The sequence below is a fragment of the Bombus vancouverensis genome, unplaced genomic scaffold, assembly GCF_051014615.1.
Source record: "Bombus vancouverensis nearcticus unplaced genomic scaffold, iyBomVanc1_principal scaffold0037, whole genome shotgun sequence".
Classification (NCBI taxonomy): domain Eukaryota; kingdom Metazoa; phylum Arthropoda; class Insecta; order Hymenoptera; family Apidae; genus Bombus; species Bombus vancouverensis.
In genome coordinates, this window is record NW_027468928.1 from 563,487 (window position 1) to 584,549 (window position 21,063).

Here is a 21,063-nt window from a genome sequence, read left to right on the forward strand (position 1 = left end):
CGAATGGAAATAATTATTCGTATAATATTCAAATGATTCTAGCCATAAAATAAATTAAAACGATACCTGTCAATGATATGCAATCTGCGTATGACGTCAACCTCGATCTATGCTTATACAAGAAATTTTATCAATCAATGACTAGATATACAATAATCAAATATTATAAAATTTCCTGAAAACCTTTAGGTGTTAATATTAAGGTGTTAATATCTTTAATATTTGCAAGTTATTGTTTAGCGCTAATTAGTTAGAATGTAACAAGTGGTGTACCAGAATTGAGATAATTAAGCCACACGAACAATCTTATTTAGATCTTTTTAATTTTTTAATTCTCTTTTGCTCCAATACTTTGTAAAATTAATCTTCGTTAGCTACTACACATCATAGAATAACAAGAGATAATTTTTCTTATATAACGTTTCATTCATAAAATCTATCATTAAAGTATATCTTCATAAAAATATCATTCCATACTAACGGTATATTTGGTGTCATACGAGATAACAGTTACCAGTGATGACATATGTAACTTTATAAAGATATCTCGTTTTATTATATATTAAAAGAATGTACTCATTGCTGCTATATTTCAGATGAAAAAAAGGAGGCAACGATTTTACAGTAAAATCGTTCGTTTACAACTGATTCATTTACATTTCATGATAATACTGTGCATTCTGAATATGCTATGATTTGGTTTAAAATAATAAATAGTCCATTCTTGCATACTATTGTTCCAGCTTTACTTGTATTTTCGATATTGATATAAATAGAAAGACAATTAATGTCGTTCGAGTCTATTTTCGGATTATTTATATTACGTTTAATCCATATAGTTATTATATGAGACATAGTATCGTAAAATTTGGAAGAATAAAACGTTCGTACAGGATGTACATTTTATAAGAACTCCAACAAATCTGCGTGTGCACCTAAAATACAAACCGATAGTGATTGTTCATAAGTTTATATACATTATCTAATGTCAATCGAAGGTATCAATTCTTTTTCTCCATAAGAGTACTTTTTCATTTATATGTGTTCAAAAATACACGTGTTCAACCGTGAAGCATATGTCACCTACAACGAAAAAGAGTTTTCCTATACTTAATATTTCCTTTATATACCTATGAAAGTCTATTCTTCGCGTAGTATGAAATTATGAATAAATCTGGAATATTGTTCAATCTGAAAAGAAAAATAACTTATTGACATCATTCATTGATACGAGATTCAGAATGTTTGTTTTGTCTTGCAGAGAAAGAAGGCAGCCCTTTCTTTTAATGTGAAATAGAAAGCGAAAATTTGAAAACAGATTTTTTGGAAATTTACTTGCAAATATCGTTTTCAATATCGTGATTTTCTTCCCAATGGTACTGTACTTTCAAATTTTCCAGTATCCCTCTGAAAACAAAAAGTCGAACCTCGTTATTATTAACGTAGGCACTACAAGGAAAAGAAGTATTAGAAAGCAGCTCCTTTTTATTATGGATTTCTTTATAATCATGTAAATAAGAAATTCCGGAAATTTTTTCCTCAAGAATTTAATTCTTGTGTTTTGATTGATAATTATTACACTGCATACTAACTTTTCGCATACTGTTCGCGTCTAACAATTTCCTAATAATAACTACTTCAAAATTACATATGTTCTTGCACGAATTCAAAAGTACGTATGATACAATTACAATTGATTCTAAAATAATAATTATTTAAAGATATTAAGATACTAATTAAACGTTTCACTATATTTCAAAATCTGGAACAACAAATTTTTATTTATAAAAAATGAAACTGTCTTTATATATTCTTTGTCATGATGCTATTTCTTATTACCATGTCGACATTTTTTAAAATTCATTTTGTTATCTCTACGCAATATGAAAATTCATATACTGCTTAATATTTTTTACATATTATCCATCCACCGCATGATATCTCCTGAAAAATCAAAATATTAATGTTATATTATTACAATGCTTCTTAAATTTCAATTTTTGACAAATTTGAAATCCAATATATTTTGCACAATTATTATTTATCAAAAAATTCTAAGTTAGTAACTTTCTTTTCAAATGGCAAATAACATATACTTTGACTTACCTGTAAGTTTTTGTTCCTAATCATCATTTCCTCTTATAGAACATCATTATTGATCTTATAATTACTACCGGTGTCATAGATATTGTAGTGGCTACAACTGAATTAATAGAAAATGATAAATAACTGTGTATAACACTAACACATAACTGTGTATAACAATGACACATAACTTTTACTTACATATCAGTCGATAAGGGATTACTGTGATATCCTGTTGATGTTTCTTAAGGCACTTGATTAGGTGCGATACGGTATCATTCCTTATGGTATACTGTAGATAAGTATTTTAGAAAATGACAAGAATAAATCTAAATTATTCAGAGGTTCCAGTTTCGACTTAGACATAAATACAGGACCATTTGCAAAGAAGAAAGGGTGCGTTTCTACAGCCTCGTTATAGTAACCATGAATACCAATCTCTGAATTACTGGTTACTAAACATAAATATCCTATAAAATTTAATATATTTCTTTAATTTTTAATACATACATGAGTTAGTAGTTCTAAATTATGAATCATCCTACCTGTGATATTACACTTTTCCTTATAATATCATCACTCAAGTGAACAACATTAAGATCATGTAAACCATGTCATCCTATCTTACTGTGAAGATACTTAGTTATGTTATCTAACATTATAAAAATATCATCAAATTCAAGTCCTTTTATTCACATCACATGGCCACGACGATCTGGTTCTTCGTTATATAATGTTCTAAAATTTGTCGTACATATAGGATGTACAAACCGTGATATCAAGGTATCAGTTCTTCCTTCCCAAGGGACAGTTTCATTAAAATTCTGATAGAATTAAAAATTAATTATTAATATTCTAACAATCATATATGTTAAATACATTATAGTCAACGATATATACCTGAGCGAATGTAGGGGTGATTCCTTGATAATTATAAATGTCATCAGCCCACATCATTGTGCCACTTCTTTGTACTCCAGCCTCTCGATTAACAGCCTAAACAAACATACAAAATTTTATAGAAGCTGCACAAAATATAGTATATATGCGCAATATTGAAGCGTTCAAGGGGATATAAAGGTAATGTACATCGCATACACGTGTACTCTCATGCAACAAAATACAATTAGATTTAATAGTATAAGCTCTTTTATTCATCATAATAGATTGGAAATTTAAGTGTCTTACGAGGGTGAGTAAAAAGTTACCCGCTCTGACGGTGTAGAATTTATTTTAAGCAATTGTCAAAAAAGACATACATCATTTTTTGACATAATCACTCAATTTCTGTATACACTTTGTCCATTTGCTGAAGGACCTTCGTATTTTCTGATTAAAAAATGTTTTGGGCTGAGCTGCGAACCACGAATGCATCGTCGTCTTCACCTTTTCATCAGCTTTCTCGGCATCCATCTCGCACAAACTTTTTAAAACCCAAATCTGTCGTGCACTATTGCATAAGCAGAGCCGTGGCTGATTTGCAAATGATTTGCCACATTATCCAGCGTCACTCGTCTATTCCATAGAGCATAAGTTCATGAGCACGTTCAATGTTGTCATCGTGGATGTGGACGGGCGTCCAGCTGTTTTTTCATAACACTTGTGCGATCTTCTTTGAACTTTTGTGCCCATTCAAACACACTTCGTGACAAAACACTTTCTCCATAATGTGCATTAAATCTTTGATAAATATAGGCATCAAACATAACCTCCGACCACAAGAAACGAATCACAGCATCCTGCACTGTTTTCCTGCAAATCGCCATTGCAAAGCGCCATTACTCGCGCAACGGTCACAAACGAATTGACGTAACACAATGAAACCTGCGCAGCAGCACTGAACAGATATTGACGTCATACGAAGAGTGCAGATGGATCAATACGGTCGACAGAAGTTTTAACTATCTGGAGTGCGGATAAATTTTTACCGAGAGTCGTATAGGAATCTATAATCTGTAAGTACACCTTTGGCTGAATGGAAATTTCTCTTACATATAGTCAAAAATGCAGAAACAGTGTATTGAATTGGAAAGTGATAAAAAATAAGTGAAGTTTCGAGGTTGCATGTGCTTGCATGAGTACACAGGACGTTTTTAGCGAATAAAAAATAATTTTGAAAGACACGAGACTTATCTTGTATTTCATGCACTCTCTGTGTCCGAATTTCCAGAAGCTCTCTATCTTATGAAGTGTTTTAGATTAGCCGGAAAATTTTGTATGTACATACAAGAAGTATACGATCTAAGTGGAATATTCCATTATTCTCTTGATACAACAGAAACGAAATTTACAGAACTTCTCAGAAAGTTGGTTTATTATTACCAAATTAATAGAATTAATATACGTTTATCATCTTTACATACCTAAGTCGTGGAGGTTTATCGTGCGTAAAAAATTAGTGTCGTTTCAAAGTTACATTTCGTACATTTTAAGCCTATAATTTGTAACGTACAAAACAATGTAAATTTGAGCTGTTTCTTATCTCCACAATAAGAAAATCCAACTTTTTTTACACAATGATATTTATGGAACAGTAATATCATATTATTGCATCGCTTGGAGAATGAAGTCAAGGTACGATGTGACCCTAGTGTAAACGCTGGGATACCCAGCTGTGCCGCACTTATAAGCATAAGACACAATACCTATTAAATACGAGGTTCATTCATGTTGTATCAGCAGTGGTCCGCCGCGGTCAGCCTGAAAGGATCGTTAAATTTTTAATCAAAGATACTGAAATATATCGATCGAATTGTATTGAAATTATACTTATATACAGTAATAATCTTCTATTGATTTGTGTATTGAAGTACTCCAATTTATAATGTACATGTTATATGTATTTTGAGCAAAACTAAGATTAGAAGGAAATTAGATGAAATACCATAATGAGGTGTGAGAAGTGGGCAAGACTATTAAATTGTGTTTATCTATTATTTCTAATGTTTAAGACGTCGATTTGATGTTAATTCGAATTAACGTGTCTTCAGATACCGTATAGTTTGTAGTAACTCTGTAACTTAATTACCGTACAAGAATCCTCTCCACCCTGAGCATGTTCGGCGCATATTATACCATCAGTGATATCAGGTGCATTAGGAAATTTGGAATAAGCTATTTTGCATTCGGCGTTCTTAATCACTGGCATTTGTACTTCCATTAATGCATTACGTCGTGGTCGTCCTACGAAGAAAATAAGAAAGATATTTAAGACTGGAACTGTTTAATTTTATTACAAAATTGATATCACTTACTATATCTTAATGCTCCCCATCCAGCAACAAGGGGGTTATAGCCGACGAAGTTGCTCTTTCGTAGGGGCTCTTTCGTACAAATGGGATATACGTACCCTGAAAAATAAAAGAATAAATGAAAATGCAGGAAACGAATGACCAAAAGTATGAGAAAGAATTGTACATGCTTTATGACACAATATATGTGTACAGTAAGAAATTTCAGGATATGATACTTCAGTAATACTCAATAGCATATATATATATATATATATTTGAGGACTTACTCGAAAATGGCAATTCCTCCACCAATCTAAGAATGGCAATATTATGATTGTGTATGTTTTCTATTCCATCCATATGTGCATAATGTGCTGCGGTCAAAACATGCCTAGCCGATATCAGGGAACCTCCGCACTTCCATAGTGGTTTGTCTGGGTTTCGGGGATTACGAAAACCTAATGCAGCGATCCATGGCCAAGCGCCTAAAATGCAATAGTCATAGTTGTGAATATACATAATTTTTTCTCACATAACGAGTAACAACGATTATTACCTATTCGATATTCGATCATACAGCAGACGATAAGTACATACGTACAAATACTCTGAAATAGAGATTTGATAAAGACAGAAATTAAATTTTTATTCCAGTGGAATGCAAATTATCAAATAATTCTATATAATTTCTATTTGAACTATACTGAACTATAAAGTTCAAACGTGTAATTTCTGCCCTAACAGTTTTTGATCTCTATCCATATTATTACTCCTATATCAATTTTTTATTTCAAGCAAAAAGATACTCTTCCTAACATGAAGTAAAAGAAAGAAATAATTCAAGTTAATAAGTAAAGTTACTACCGATAAAATCATAGCATTATTATTTAGTCTAATTGAAATGTACATTGATGTGCTGTTTAATGCCTTTAAAGTTCATTCTTTGCAGTAAATGGCTTATTATTAATCGGAAAGAAAGACATAAAACGTGCCTTCTTGATTGTCCGGTGTGGTACGTACATTCTGGATCAAACAATTTTAAAACATTTATACAGTTCAAAGATGCGTAAGAAAGCGACACCGATTACTCAACTTTCGAAGTAAAAAGCCGATCAAGTCCACCGGATTGCCCTACAGACACGTATTAATCCGTAAGAGTTAGTCATCATGTTGATAATAATTATCTAAAGAAACTTTTCACGTGAAAATATAAAATTTTAATTGATTAGATATTGTGTTAGCCATACTTAAGAAAGAAAATGAAAATGAATGAAATGAAAGAAAAGGACTACCTTCAACCTCATTTTTTAAATAAACACTTTGTCAGTTTTGCGGTAAATAAATTCTTAGGAATTCAGGACAGTTTTTAGTGAATCATTTTGTTTCGACCGTTCGCGGAGAGACGCGATCGCGAGATAGCACGTCAACGAGAGTTGTAAGTTCCCGTTACGATTAAATAATCGACGCCACGAACTGATCGATCCCCTTATTTCGATTATGATAATAAGGGTAGTTCAATGAAATTCCACAGAATTAACACAAATAAATTAATGTTTATTTCAACAACTTATTAACTAGAAAGATATAAAAGGAACAAAAAAAATGTAACTGCGTTTTGGTTGATAAGTAATGCGCGACATACCACATGTGTTGACGGTTCGACTTCTCGAAAAGTTCTGAACGCCTTTCGATTTTTTTCGTTTTTTCTGGAAGGCGACCCCCACTACGTTCGGATCACGCCACATTCTTTTACGCGAGGTAAAATACGGGCCACGAGTCGACGTTTCTGGAAGTCGCCCTGCTTAATGAACCATGCGCTTGCCAGTACAATGTTTGTTTGCCGGGCAGACGCGACGATCCGTCTGCGACATTATAGTGCCGCGATCGATAGTTAAGAATATGACCTATGGTAAGCCGCATGGCGTAACATTCTCCCCCCGTTGAGAGGGTACCGATCAAACTAGCGAGGTGTGGCTGAAATTCCCATCTTATTTCGTCTCGGTGGCTAGTTGTTCGGGTTTCTCGAGATCGGGTTGAATTGGCAGTGGGACAAGCCTTTTGACGCCCCGATCCAAAATGCTCTTTGCCGTCTGAACTGTAGCTGTCCGGATGACACCATCGGCGCCTGGATGAACCTTGATAACTCGGCCCAGAGGCCAATGCATGGAGGGAACGTTGTCCTCTCTGAGGATGACGATTGTGCCCTTTTGGATGCTGTGTCCACCCTTGCTCCATTTATTGCGGTTGGTTAGCTCGTTCAAATACTCCTTATGCCAGCGGTTCCAAAAATGTTGTTTAAGCTGTTGGATATGCTGCCATTTGGAGAGTCGGTTCGATGGAATGTCTCTGAAATCTCGATCACGTAAGCACATTAATGAATCGCCAATGAGGAAATGTCCGGAAGTGAGGGCTAGGAGATCATTTGGATCGGTGGAGATAGGAGTTAGCGGGCGGGAATTGAGGACTGCTTCTATTTCTATGATAAGAGTATTACGGTGTTAAGCTCATATGTTTCTGTTTCTCCACTCGCGCTGCGCCATAATATCCTTTGATATTTCCGATCCTCTGGTCGTACGAGGAATTGCCGATACATTTTCTCGATGTCGCCAGTGAGTACGTACTGATGAGCGCGGAATCTAATTAATATACAAAATAAATCTTCCTGTAACTTGGGTCCTGTGTAAAGTGTATCGTTTAGGGAGGTTCCGGCAGTGCTTGGTGCCGATCCGTCGAAAACGACACGGAGTTTGGTGGTTTGACTCGATGCTTTGGTCACGCCATGATGGGGTAAATAGTATCCGTTGTCGTCGGAGTGGTTGACATTGACCTTCGTCATGTGTCCCAATGCCAGGTATTCCTGTATTACCGTTCGATATTCTGATTCGAAGCGTTTGTCGTGCTGGAATCGGCGATTGAGTGAGGCGAGTCGTTTAATTGCCAGCGTTTTAGAGGATCCGAGTGACTGAAGCTGATCATTGAAAGGTAGAGCGACGATGTATCGTCCTTCGCTGGTGCGTCGGGTGTGGGCTTGGAAGTGTTCTTCGCATCGTCGATCTGCCCTCTGAGATATGTTTAATTGAGGGTCCTTCATCGATTTCCCAAAACCGCGAGGGGTCTGCTTGTAAAGTCGTCGTGGATGTGTGAAATATGTTTGTCGCGGTTTGGGAAGTTGGACTCCCCAACTATAATTATTTTACTACAGAATCCTCAAAAACATGATGTATGTATATATATCCTGAAATATTATCAGTCTGTTGTCAAGTTATAGAACATTATGGAAATTGCCAGTTAAAGTCATAAAAAACAAAAAATAGGGAAGTTCGTTAAAATATGTGATTTTCCAATCAAGATATAGAATTTATTCGAGTAATATAGATTACGGTAGAGATGGTGACGGTAACAATGAGTGGACTGATTCTTCGTGCGAAAACAAATTAGAAGCGCAGAGCGATGTATTGTTTCAGCGAATATCGATTTTAAAGCACGGTTTTAAAGTACGTGTGCGTTTGACTAGGTGTGTTAATTAATATTGCTGTCTGATTTTCGATATGTAAATACAATATCTACATATCTTTAAACTTATGATAATTGGACTAACAATTTTTTTAAATTTAAATTAAACTTATGATAATTGAACAAACAATTTTTTTAAATTTATATTAATATTTATCCTTTTAAATGCAACAATTTTTTTTAATAATAACTTCACTCGTAAGTCAGCTGCGCACATATTTGATCGTTCTTTAAAGCTTGAATCTCTGCGAAGAGAAAAAATCTTTCAACCAACAAGAACTGGTTCTACGTTTTCTATCCATTTCCTTCCAGATAAATCTCTCTATCTAAAATCCTTATTTCCGTATTTCCTTGAAAAGGTTAAAGTCGTTTTGTATAAAATCCAATGTAGAGAAGAAGGAAGATCCGCAAAAGATTCTTTCAGCTTTTCCTATGTTTGAGCTCGAATCAAAGCAATCCTATTCCCAATAGGGTGACTATGCGTTTAACTTCTCATAGAATCTCTCTGATTCCGTGTGATACCTTCGGTGTTTTTGAAGTATGTAATTGATATCGTAACGTCAACGCTTTGCAGTGCGAATTCAATTTTGAGTTGCAATTTCCCTGTTTGCGTGGCAAAATCATAAAATCGATAGCGCACGTTTCGATAAACACGTTTTCTTTGCTGATGCCGCACTGTAAATATAAATATTTGAATAAATATCGCGAATTTCATGTTGCTAAAAGATTTATACTATTTATTCGTAAATAACTGTTGGATATGTTTAAGTTGAAACAACTGCATTAGGTCTTTTTTCTTGTTTAAAATTATTTGTATTGGTAAATTGAATGAAAGTTCTAACATGTAATTTGTTCTTCTTTTATAAATAGTTTACAGAGGATAAAGCGTGGGTAACTCAAGACTGTCGCGATCATGACACTATACATACTTATGTATAGCACGTATACTAAGCTAACTCAAATAGCAAGTCAGAGAAATGGAAACTTAGGAAAATCTAAAGGAAGATAAAACGTTCGAGCCTTGACAGGAATATGAGATGCTAAGTAATCTTCCTAAGTAATCTCCTCCAGCTTTTTCTATTTTGATCAATAATTATTAGTACATGTTAGGAAAACAAATAGAATTTTTGTTCTCAAGCGAGGTATAATTTAAATTTTGTATGTACACAAAAATGTTAAATATCTGTAATAAACATGGTACAATCAATTTTTTTACATAAAATTATATTGTATAGGCTATTGTTATTTAAACATTTTAAATTGGATGAAGGAAAAAAATGACGCAAATAAAACGTAGAACATTTTAATTAAAGAGACTAATATAGAGATTTATCTACTTAACTGTGATTAAATCATCTCCACTTAACGCTCTACCTCTTCTATTAATTATGCTTCGTTAAACTATGATTACAGAGAATGGGTTTTTTGATAAAATGACATTCTGACAAATATATATAGATCGATATATATAGATATAGATAGACAAATATATAGATTCTTACAACAGTAGTTACGAATGAACAGTAGTTATTGTATCAATTCCGTTCTTCAGAAGCTTCATTTGTGAAAAAACAATTCGCCAGAATATAGATTCACTGTAGTTATAGCTATAGGATTTCAATCTAGTTGACAGACTTGCTTTACGTAGAGAATATCTGTCTCTTGTTCTACCTTATCGCGATTCTCTCCTCATCTTATACGCTTTGTCGAACAAAGTAATATTGGCATATATCTCGGCTCTGGTTACAATCATTAGTTTCCGCCTAAACGGTTAGAATCACATAGCTCGCGCTCTACTCTCGTTTATTGAACATTCAGGCCATATGGTCGCATGCGACTAGTTTTATGTTAATTCCGACCGATTACAATACCTTTCTTTCGTTTACAAGGAACGACGAGACTGGCAGTTGCGTGATTTCCAATGCAAAAGCCGCGATATCTGCAGGATAACCTAACCTCAACCGATTTTGTTGTACTATTCTTATGTGGACTTCGTTTGTACCACTTTCCTAACAAAAATAGAATACGTAGAACACAGCATTCCGTTATGCGATATTGTCGATTCCTAACATCCGAAAAATCAGAGATAATTTTTTCCCTACAGTTGTACATTTGTGTGAAAAATTACGAACGTAAAGTTGTTTGGTGCATGCACAGTCCTCCCCTACCCTGCATTTGCGTGGACATGCTAGAAAGATTCACTTTTCCACGGTGAAACTGTATGTATTATAATTTCATTTTTACAAAGGTCGAACATCCTACTATGCATAAATTTAATATTAATATAAGCAGGTTTCCTGTTAAGTATTACATCTGACGTATAAGCACACGTGTGTACGAGCCTTGGTTTTAAATGTCTTATAGTAGACACCGAAAAGATTATTCAGTTGGATATCTGACTCAACATCAATATTTTACTAGGAGATAACATGTTAAGAACACGTTGGTGGATGGCATGGGAGATGATGAATGAAGACATACTTCTGTGAGATACATAAAATAGTAGTCAGAACGTATTTTGGCGCTTGGGGACAGCAACAGCTGGTGATACTGTCATACACCTCCATTTATAAACTTTCGAAAATCGATGTGACCTTCAAACTTTAGTGTATTCTGTTTCACAGCACAAAATGTTTCCGAAACGTACGTTTATTGTTACAATGAACTTGACTAATGGCTCTGAAATACTATCCTTGAAAAAACAATGGGGGAATTGGAGCAAAAAAAAGAAGGAAATAAACAAAGACCTTGTTGGTTCGTAAAAATAAAATATGCTACAGGAAAAACTTTTTCCAACTGATTGAGATGCGACAAGCTTTAAAAGCTATGACGCGAATCGAGCGTTTGTCTACAAGAGCGCATTTTCGGTGGATATATAGATATACATGTATATGTGACGAAATATACTAAAGCAATATTGACCCTTTGTCGCTGAAAGTATCAAACTACAAAACTTCCTTTCAAATTTTCAGAATAAGGAAATCAGGATCATGATAAATAATTGGAACATAATTAAAAATAATATATCTTCTCTATAAGATAATGAATACATTGGTTCATTTAATTTTTATGGATATTCAAACGCTTCTGTGAAATAAAACGTCAAGATTATAGAGTATAAAATTCATAGCTATGAAATAACTAAAACTCTGATGTATTATTAAAAATATACGTTAGGTTCTATGTAGTGATACATACAAAGATTACATGTACAAACCCATAATTAACACAATGCTACCGCAACCATTCTGCAATCTACCTTGCCCAAAACACTCTTCCAGTCACCTCCAAACTCTTCAATTCTCTCCACCTAACCACCCACAAACCATTCACAAACATGCAATTCTCGACAAAAGAAGAACTTGTCGTCAGTTGTCCTTAACATCTCGTTCATTCATTTGGTCCCTATCCCCCTATTTCCTCCCACTGCGATGATCGCACTACATTTTTCCACGTCTCTATTCTATTCTCTGGATGACCTGAATTCTCGAGCAGTCGAGTGACGATTGATCTGTACAATTGATCGATTTCTGTTTACTACAGCCATGCAGGAAATTTCGTCTTGGAAAGCGATGTTGTGATTTCGAATGCTTGGACCATGTAAAAAACATTACCGGAACCGGTGAAATTTATGTCCTTGAGGATGAGAAATCCTCCAGCTCCTCGACTCACCAACAAACGTGATGAGCTCAATGGTGCTGTTGCGGCTATTTGAATTTTTCAACAAGGATCCAGATGGCGCCGTGGACGAAATTCAATCATTATAAACGTCAACGATCAACATCAGCCATCAGGTAATTTCATATTGGTGACTTATTTCTTCTGTGTTATTTCTTCTAATTTTATTGTTAGTTCTTCCATTTGTATTCCAAAAGATTGAACTCTTTTTACGTGCGTGTGTGTTTTTCTTTTTTTTGTAACTCGTCGAGTTGCAATTCTAATTTTTGCACTTCCTCCTTCATGTCCTCTATGTGCTTCTCGAACTCTTGTGTCGTCCTGTCTTTGTCGGAACATTCTACTTGAAGATCAGCGAGTTGATGCTCGGGATCGTAATTCAATTTTTGGTCATTTTATTGCTGTCATTTTATCAACTTCTTTCTTCTTCTTTCTTTTTTTTTTTTTTTTTTTTTTGAACTTAAAATCTTGATTTAAGGTTTGTGTTTCACTATATGATTTATTATTATTAACTAGTTCAACATTATTTTCAGTAGATTTTTTTTTCGCGTGATTTTTATACTTATTTAAATAGTTTAACATGAGCAAATGCATCGTACGTCAGATATAGAATTTTTAATAAATTGTCGCCTTTACAACTCGAGTTACCTCTGAACGAGTCGCATGATTGATCAATAAGCCATGAGTAATTATGCAAATTCAGTATTTTTTTCATCTATCTATCTGAATATTATAACAAAGACTTTACATTGAATATTTTATTAAAATTGTAAGTTTTTCATAAACGCTTCAAAATCCACAGTCTATTGATCAACTCCTCTATCCTTTCTCTTTCTCCTCACTAAAATAGATAAATTCCTAATGTAGTTTGTGGATAATATATTTTTTTTTTTTCTAAAGCAAATCACATTTATCATCTGATATATTTTTTGAAATAATTTCTGTCTGTACATTTTCTTCTTTCCCCTTACTCCTCTTTCTCTTTCTAATGAATTCTTTTTATTCCGTAAAATAGTTTTTGTATATTCAATTTTGTTAAGTGCAATCCTTATTTCTGATAACTTACTTTTATTAGATAATTCTTGTGAATCTTCTACTACATCTTCCATATCATTTTGAGTGCGGCTTCTACCTTCAGTAAATTTAATATCTTGAACCGTATCATTAATTTCAATAGCTCTTTCGGTATCAAGTAAATCGCACTTATTATTTAATATACCTTTTGAATTGACTTCTGTCTCCGTAGTTTCTTCTTTTGTATCTTCTTCGAGTTTTCTTCGTTCTTCTAATCCACCCTTCTCATTTTCTAGGATCTTCCTTGTTGTTACGCCGCCTAAAACATCTGCACGCCAGCCCGCGCCAGCTCGCGCCACCGGACAACAACCAGCCTGCGTAACGTCACTTCGACCCTCAATAAACCTAAGGACCCACCATAACTTTCACTTCCCTGTATTGTTTCGCCATGTGTCTTCAATCCGTTTGTCTTGAAGAATTTCTAAAGCTTAAAAATATTCTCGTAACACAGTCGGTTTTTAGAGAGGTCCTTGGGTTTATTAGGCGTACTTAAAACACGGAGAAAGCGGGTATGCACCCATTAGGAAAATCCGAATAGCCCTCTAATAAAACAAGCTATGTTTTCCTCACGCACACAGTCATCTATCCACCACGATGGTAGGAGACTTGCTACTCATCCCTTCGAGCAGTAGTGCAGGTCATGACCAATCGACACCGCGGTTCGTTACCCTCACTTTTCCTAACGAAAGTGGGAACAACGAATCCGCGTTCTTTAGGCACAGGGGCACACCCACACCGAACTTTTCTTCCGTATTAGAAAAAGAGCGACAGACAGTCTAAAAACTAACGCCTAACGCGGCAGTCTACACATAGCGCGAGAGTCGCATACTTCACGAAAATCTTTTGTCGGTTCTCGGTGTTGTCGAACATACATCTTCTCTCCTAAATATATTATAGTGCTAAGTCCATTAATACATTAATTTCCATTATAAGAGCCCTGCTCTAGCGTACATATCTATCACATCTTCGTGCGACAAGTTGTTAACTATTTATTTCTCTACGTCAGTGTAATCTAAGTGTTGGAAATATATAATTTATAATTCAGTGAATCACAGTGTTATACAAACTCAATCACCCCTATTATCTCAACGGAAATCAGTCGCTGCTTTAATAGTCTCCTTTAACAGTTTTCTTAACTTGATTTCGTTCTGCTTCTGCATAGCGTCTAGTATGGCCCGAATACTTGGATCCACACCAGTAGCCATAGCCAAGCCGGTGAAAATTATCCTTTGTTCCGTGGTATATATAGGGTAAAACGAATGGTAGACCGCAGCATAGTGGTTTCCAACGATCCACACTTGTTCTAATTCCTCACTCAACGTCTTTCGTGTCCATTGACGTAGAAAAAGGTAAGTTATTGTAATATCGGAATATATTAAAGGTGTAATTTTGTCCGATTAATTATAATTTATTAATAATGGATTGAAAATACAGATATTAGTTAGACAGAGAAACGATGTTTGATTAACAGGAAAACTAAATGCAACGCTCGTATTTTTTATATTTGGTAACTCTCTCTCTCTCTCTCTCTCTCTCTCTCTCTCTCTCTCTCACTGGCAACTCTATAACACTCGACAATTCTAACGACTCTATGCTTCGACGTCTCGATCAACTCTGACCCTCGCCAATGCATTCCTGCTCGGTCGTGCTCGCTCTTGCTCTCGTCCTCTCACACACACACACACACACACACACACACACACACACACACACACACACACACACACACTAGGGCTAGGAGATCATTTGGATCGGTGGAGATAGGAGTTAGCGGGCGGGAATTGAGGACTGCTTCTATTTCTATGATAAGAGTATTACGGTGTTAAGCTCATATGTTTCTGTTTCTCCACTCGCGCTGCGCCATAATATCCTTTGATATTTCCGATCCTCTGGTCGTACGAGGAATTGCCGATACATTTTCTCGATGTCGCCAGTCAGTACGTACTGATGAGCGCGGAATCTAATTAATATACAAAATAAATTGTGAATTGATTCGAGAATATAGGATTTCCCCATTTTCATGATTATCGTGATTTTTGTATAAATATATTTTTTAAGATACTAATAATTGGGTACTTATACTAGCAAAGTCGTTGAGTAACAAGCCACTGATGCTAACACAAATAGCATTGTCGTAATTAAATATTTCTAAATATTCATTTTTCATTTTGAACCTGTAGAAACAATTTATTATATATACTATTAGCTAAGAAATTGCATATTTAATTAAGTCGAAATATAAAACTTAGTTATTTTGATAATTTAGAAAATAAAAAACTGACAAACATTTCAATTTAATTTATGGTTGGAACAAAAGACAGTTATTTTTCATTAATTGAAATATTGCAATGCAGAGTACTTTCCTAAATACGGCGAGAGTATTCCTGATGGTGAAACGAGCGTTGCTTCATCGAACGCAGCTAAAGAAAACAACATCTATGTAGTTGGTGGTACGATGCCTGAAATAGAGGGCGATAAATTGTACAATACCTGTACTATTTGGGGTCCCGATGGAACTTTGATAGCAAGACACCGAAAGGTAAGTAATATATTCCTTTATGGCTTTGAATTTGAAAATATCGGGGTGAAGAAAGTGACTCTATCTAGGAATAATTTAGAAATATACATATGTACATACGTATACTATAACCAATTCTATAATTTGCGGTTTATAAAATACGTTATGATACGGGAAACGCCCATTTTTGTTGTAATGTGTTTGTTGTTGTATAAATTTTTCACATACTTAAAATATTATTATACTTATTTTTTCTCCTTTTTAAACATTATTAAATGATAAGATTTTTTAATAAAAGAAAGTGATAAAAACGCTGTCAGTTATTAAATAAAAAATAATTAAAGTTTAGGAGTTGGTAACTTTGATATTAAATTACAAAAGTTGCAGCAATATAATTAGCGACCACATTTTTATGTTATTAGGTACATCTATTCGACATCGACATTCCTAATAAGATTACTTTTCGAGAGAGTGATTCACTCAGTCCTGGTAACTCCCTAACGACGTTCGATGTGAAGGGCTGCAAAATAGGTATTGGCATTTGCTATGATATTAGATTCGAGGAAATGGCACGCATTTATCGGAACAAAGGTACAGTAACTTAATCGATCAATACTTAACTAGCAAAAAATTAAATATCTTTCTTAAATATATTCTATATAAAATTAATATAATCTGTAACTCTGTATAAAAAGAAGCTTAATTTAAAAAACCAGTATATTTGCTGAAAATGAAACAAATAAAAGAATTAAAAGCACAATAAGAGGACTGTCCTCGCATATTCAGAAATGATGGAATGTGAACCGTGCAACTACGAAGTTAATTGGTATTCGGTGGCTTCATATTTCCTGCTTCTCTGGGTTAGGTTGCCAAATGCTGATATATCCAGCGGCATTCAATATGACCACTGGACCACTGCACTGGTCATTACTTCAGCGTTCCAGAGCGAATGATAATCAATTATACGTTGCCTGCATATCACCGGCTCGTGTTCCTTAAGCAAGTTACGTCGCATGGGGACATACACAGTTGACCAATCCCTGGGGAAAGATTCTTTACGATTTGGAAACTCAAGAGAATATGGCAGTCACCGATATCGGTAATTTACAGCTTAAAATTAAAAGCGAGAGATCCATGATGTAATTAATTTTTAGTCTCGTTAATTTATCGATTTAGCCATCTTCCTCTGTATTTGTTGAATTTATTAGTAAGCATTACTTATTACTTCGTATGTTTCTTTTTTCTATCAGATGTAAAAGTTGTTGAGGAAGTAAGGGCTCAGATACCTACATTTTCTCAGAGACGTACAGATTTGTACGACACTGTCTGTAAGAAGGAGTAACTCTACACTAAAACAGAAAATGTTTTTTTATAATATTTCTACTACCATATCTTTTTTTTGTGAATTATTACTAATTTCTTATCATTTGTACTAAATGAATGACTCAATTAAGAAAACCAAAACGTTATAAATAATAATCTGTATATCTTGTGTATCAACATGTAATTGGATATTATAATAATATAGGAATGCTATAATAATATAGGATAATAATATAGGAGAATAATAATATAGAAAAAAATACATGCTTTTAAACACCTTTAATATCGATCACATAAATTGTTATAATTCACAATGATTACGCATACATAAAAGACCCCTTGATAGTAAAATTTACGATCAAAAGGCAATTACGTATCGTTTAACAACATTTAATTTATAACACCTTTTAAACATTTAGACAGATTAACACATAACACTTCTTATATATAAACATCAATTCGAAGTTATCAGCTTGGAGAAATTGGTCGATTAATACCTGTAGATTGTCTGTCTCGATGAAAGACTTAAAGAGAGCAAAAACATGATAATGCCGCTAATATAATATTCCTTCTTTCTTGTATCTGTCTGCCTCTCAGGTCGTTTTACTAATTACAATAAGTAATTTCGACTTCTTTGCGCTCTCTTTTAACGCATTCGAGACCGAAAGAAATTCATATCAGTCAGTAGGCAAGGGTATAATATACATATTTTATATATAACTTATGTAGTAATGTATATATCATGTTAATTTCATATTTTTTTCAATATAGAATTATTATATATATATATGAACTGTACATAATACATTATAGAATAACATAGTATATAATTTTATATTTTAAAAATATGAGGCATACTATTTAAGATTGTCATCGATTTAAAATCAAAGTATGAAAAGGATACCCTGGAGAGAGTAAAACACAGAATCATTCCAACTAAACATTCAGATCGTACCGACACCTAGGTATCGTTTTACAATTAAATCTCGGTCTCGAATGGATTAAAATGAAATACATACTTGCAGCTTCAACATCTTCAATATCGAGGAGATTCAAACTTTACAAATAAAAGCGGCCTGTTCCCCTTTCCACGACAGACTCTCATACCATATCCGCTCTTATCCAGGCTTTTACTTGAAACCAGCAATGCGTTCATTTACAATTTAAATTTACCCGGACCATCTACTGAATCGTCAGCCTTTTATAAATATATAATGAACCCAGAACATGTGCCTGTGCCCCTGGTATCGATGTTCGGCTTGTGATGTTCGTACCGGAACCTTCGCACAATTTCAATTTGTCACGCGTGAACATCGATTCTTCCAAGGGTCACAGCTTTATGCGGCTAAATCCTTTAGAACGATTAAAATGATACTAATGATATGGTATTTTTTACAAAGATTTAACATATCCATAAAATAGGAAGTTTCGTGCTCTCCTATTTTATATTAATTATAAATTAATAAGTTTTATATGTGTTATTTATAGATCTAATAAATTTTGTATTGGTTTACAGCAGGTGCTCCGGGTATAAACAGACGACAAACGAACAAATAGAAATTCAAACTATTGTCGTTGTTTAACTCGCATGGGACTATAAGCTCGAATTGGACTTAAACGTTACGATCGTCGAGAATAATTACTATGTGTACCCTGTACGACGGGCAGAGAATCTTAAGTTATTAACGGCAATTCCTTTGTGCATAATTCAGGTTTATTAACAACCTGTAATGGATAATCATCGATGAACTCTTTTTGAATAAAGTTCACATTTATAAAGCAAACACTATAAAATACGACAGGACAATTGTAATCGATAAATGACATTTTATTAGGATATTATAAGAAGCTAAGATATCGAGGTACATTAAAATTGAGTCCGCTGCAACCCTCATGACATTTAAAATCCTACGCGTATATTGAGTAAAGTTGTTATATTAAATATAATCATATTAAATACAAGCTCGTCCGCTGGATTCCCAAATTATTTGGTTAAATACTTTGAATACGAGAATACCGAGTGTTAACAGTAGTAAATCCTCTATATGGTATGTCTACTTTGCTATCTTGAATAGGTAAATAACATTTCACTTTAACGCATTTAACCAATATTAACATTTAACATTTAACCAATATTATACGCATATGCACATAATGTTACTGTTACATATAATGATATATACGTAGATATACACGTTAATTAAATCCTCTATATGGTATTTTTATATCAGTATCGTAAACATTGTAAACCGGAAATCTTTTATTACACACGTACATATACAGTCAATATTATTGTTACATATAGTGATACATACGTTGAACCACACATTAATTAAATCCTCTATATAGTTTCTCGAGTAGTTCTCTTCAATACCGTTATATCGATGAACTCTTTTTGAATAAAGTTCACATTTATAAAGCAAACACAATAAAATACGACAGGACAATTGTAATCGATAAATGACAGTTTATTAGGATATTATAAGAAGCTAAAATATCGAGTTCTAATTGTGAATATCAAGCGCTCGTCGTTCGATGAGATTACCAATATTTTCTTCCTGCCCCTCTACATGGCGCTACGCAGGACTCGCTTCTGAGCACGTCTTTCTCGTTGGAGGCTTAATCTTTCTTTTCTTTTCCAGTAGAATTTTTACACAATTCTTTCTCCCTTTTATCATTAAATTACCTGTAATTCTTAACGATCTTTAATCTTTGTCGCTTCTTCCCTATATATATATTTTTGTTTACTTTTCTCCGTAGCGAATTTTGTCTTTCTGACGCAGGATTAGGTTCCTGGACTTAGGGAGTTGCTACACGCCAGCTCCACCATGGCGACGGCATTCACTAGGCAGCCTAGATAGCCACCTTTCAGCTCACGCTTCGGGACACTTTTTTCGCTGAGATTCTCCGCGATGAGGCATGAAAGCAGAGACCACCGTCTGCGGAGGCATGATTATTCTATTGTTCCTTTTAACGAGTAATCGTTTTACTCGAGTCCTCTTACTAAACCGTAAGTACAAAAGACTATTATACTTAGATAGGTACTTGGTCTCAAGAACCAACTTATTTTGGTCTTTCGATTAAGTTCTTAATTAAATGCTCAATTAGATATTCATAAATATATCTTCATAATATTTCCCTCATCTATTTCTTTGACATTCTAGCAACCTCGTTAAGACGTCCGCCACTTCAACTTCTATCTACAAGTGGCAAAAACTGAAGCTGACCTTCTTCATGGAGAAACATGCCGGAAATGGCATCCGCACGTGTGAATAATTATACTCAGTGTCCAGGTAGTTCTTTCGATCATCCGATAGAAGTCGTTTCTGTTTTTCAGAGTTCGTTCACGCCTCCAGAATGTAAAAATATCCAAGGAAGTACCATTAGGAAGCAATGAAATTCAGAGCTTCTGTGGTTATTCCTTTTTCTGATTGTTTCTTTTCTTTGCCCAAAATGGATGATTTCTATATCAAATTGTTTATTCGTATTTTTTTTAATATTCCTTGAGATTTTCAATCAACTCGATTTCGAATTTCTTAGCACCCGATCTTCTGGTTGACGTCGTTAAGAAAGAGGAACGAGTGCACAGGAAGCATGGTCGGCGTGAGCATGATTAGATCTGCCCGATGACCTTGCCAGTGA

At 34.3% G+C, this 21,063-nt stretch overlaps 1 protein-coding gene and 3 long non-coding RNA genes across 6 annotated transcripts; 3 read left to right on the plus strand and 1 right to left on the minus strand.

The window, feature by feature from the left end:
* Window positions 1-1,477: 1,477 nt before the first annotated feature.
* LOC143304483 (uncharacterized) lies at window positions 1,478-3,633 on the minus strand. Its single transcript, XR_013061149.1, has 6 exons — window positions 3,294-3,633; window positions 2,986-3,081; window positions 2,631-2,909; window positions 2,287-2,555; window positions 2,107-2,203; window positions 1,478-1,944 (listed from the first exon to the last, which is right to left on the minus strand). It is a non-coding gene; the product is annotated as an uncharacterized LOC143304483 (long non-coding RNA).
* Window positions 3,634-3,895: 262 nt separating this feature from the next.
* Window positions 3,896-19,408, plus strand: LOC143304482 (omega-amidase NIT2-A-like). Of its 3 annotated transcripts, none has more exons than XR_013061147.1 (5): window positions 3,896-4,040; window positions 15,935-16,119; window positions 16,521-16,689; window positions 16,964-17,197; window positions 17,349-19,408. XR_013061147.1 is itself a non-coding variant. In XM_076626970.1 (4 exons), exons 2-4 carry the CDS (start codon window positions 16,036-16,038, stop codon window positions 17,095-17,097), a joined length of 387 nt encoding a protein of 128 aa, XP_076483085.1. In that variant the 5' UTR covers window positions 3,896-4,040; window positions 15,935-16,035; the 3' UTR covers window positions 17,098-19,408. The 3 variants fall into 3 exon arrangements, 1 of the variants encoding a protein (XP_076483085.1); XR_013061148.1 differs by having other exon boundaries at window positions 18,938-19,408; XM_076626970.1 differs by having other exon boundaries at window positions 16,964-19,408.
* LOC143304490 (uncharacterized) lies at window positions 7,348-14,629 on the plus strand. Its single transcript, XR_013061156.1, has 2 exons — window positions 7,348-12,625; window positions 13,817-14,629. It is a non-coding gene; the product is annotated as an uncharacterized LOC143304490 (long non-coding RNA).
* Window positions 19,409-20,102: 694 nt separating the features above from the next.
* Window positions 20,103-21,040, plus strand: LOC143304484 (uncharacterized). Its single transcript, XR_013061150.1, has 3 exons — window positions 20,103-20,431; window positions 20,586-20,714; window positions 20,962-21,040. It is a non-coding gene; the product is annotated as an uncharacterized LOC143304484 (long non-coding RNA).
* The last annotated feature ends 23 nt before the right edge of the window (window positions 21,041-21,063 follow it).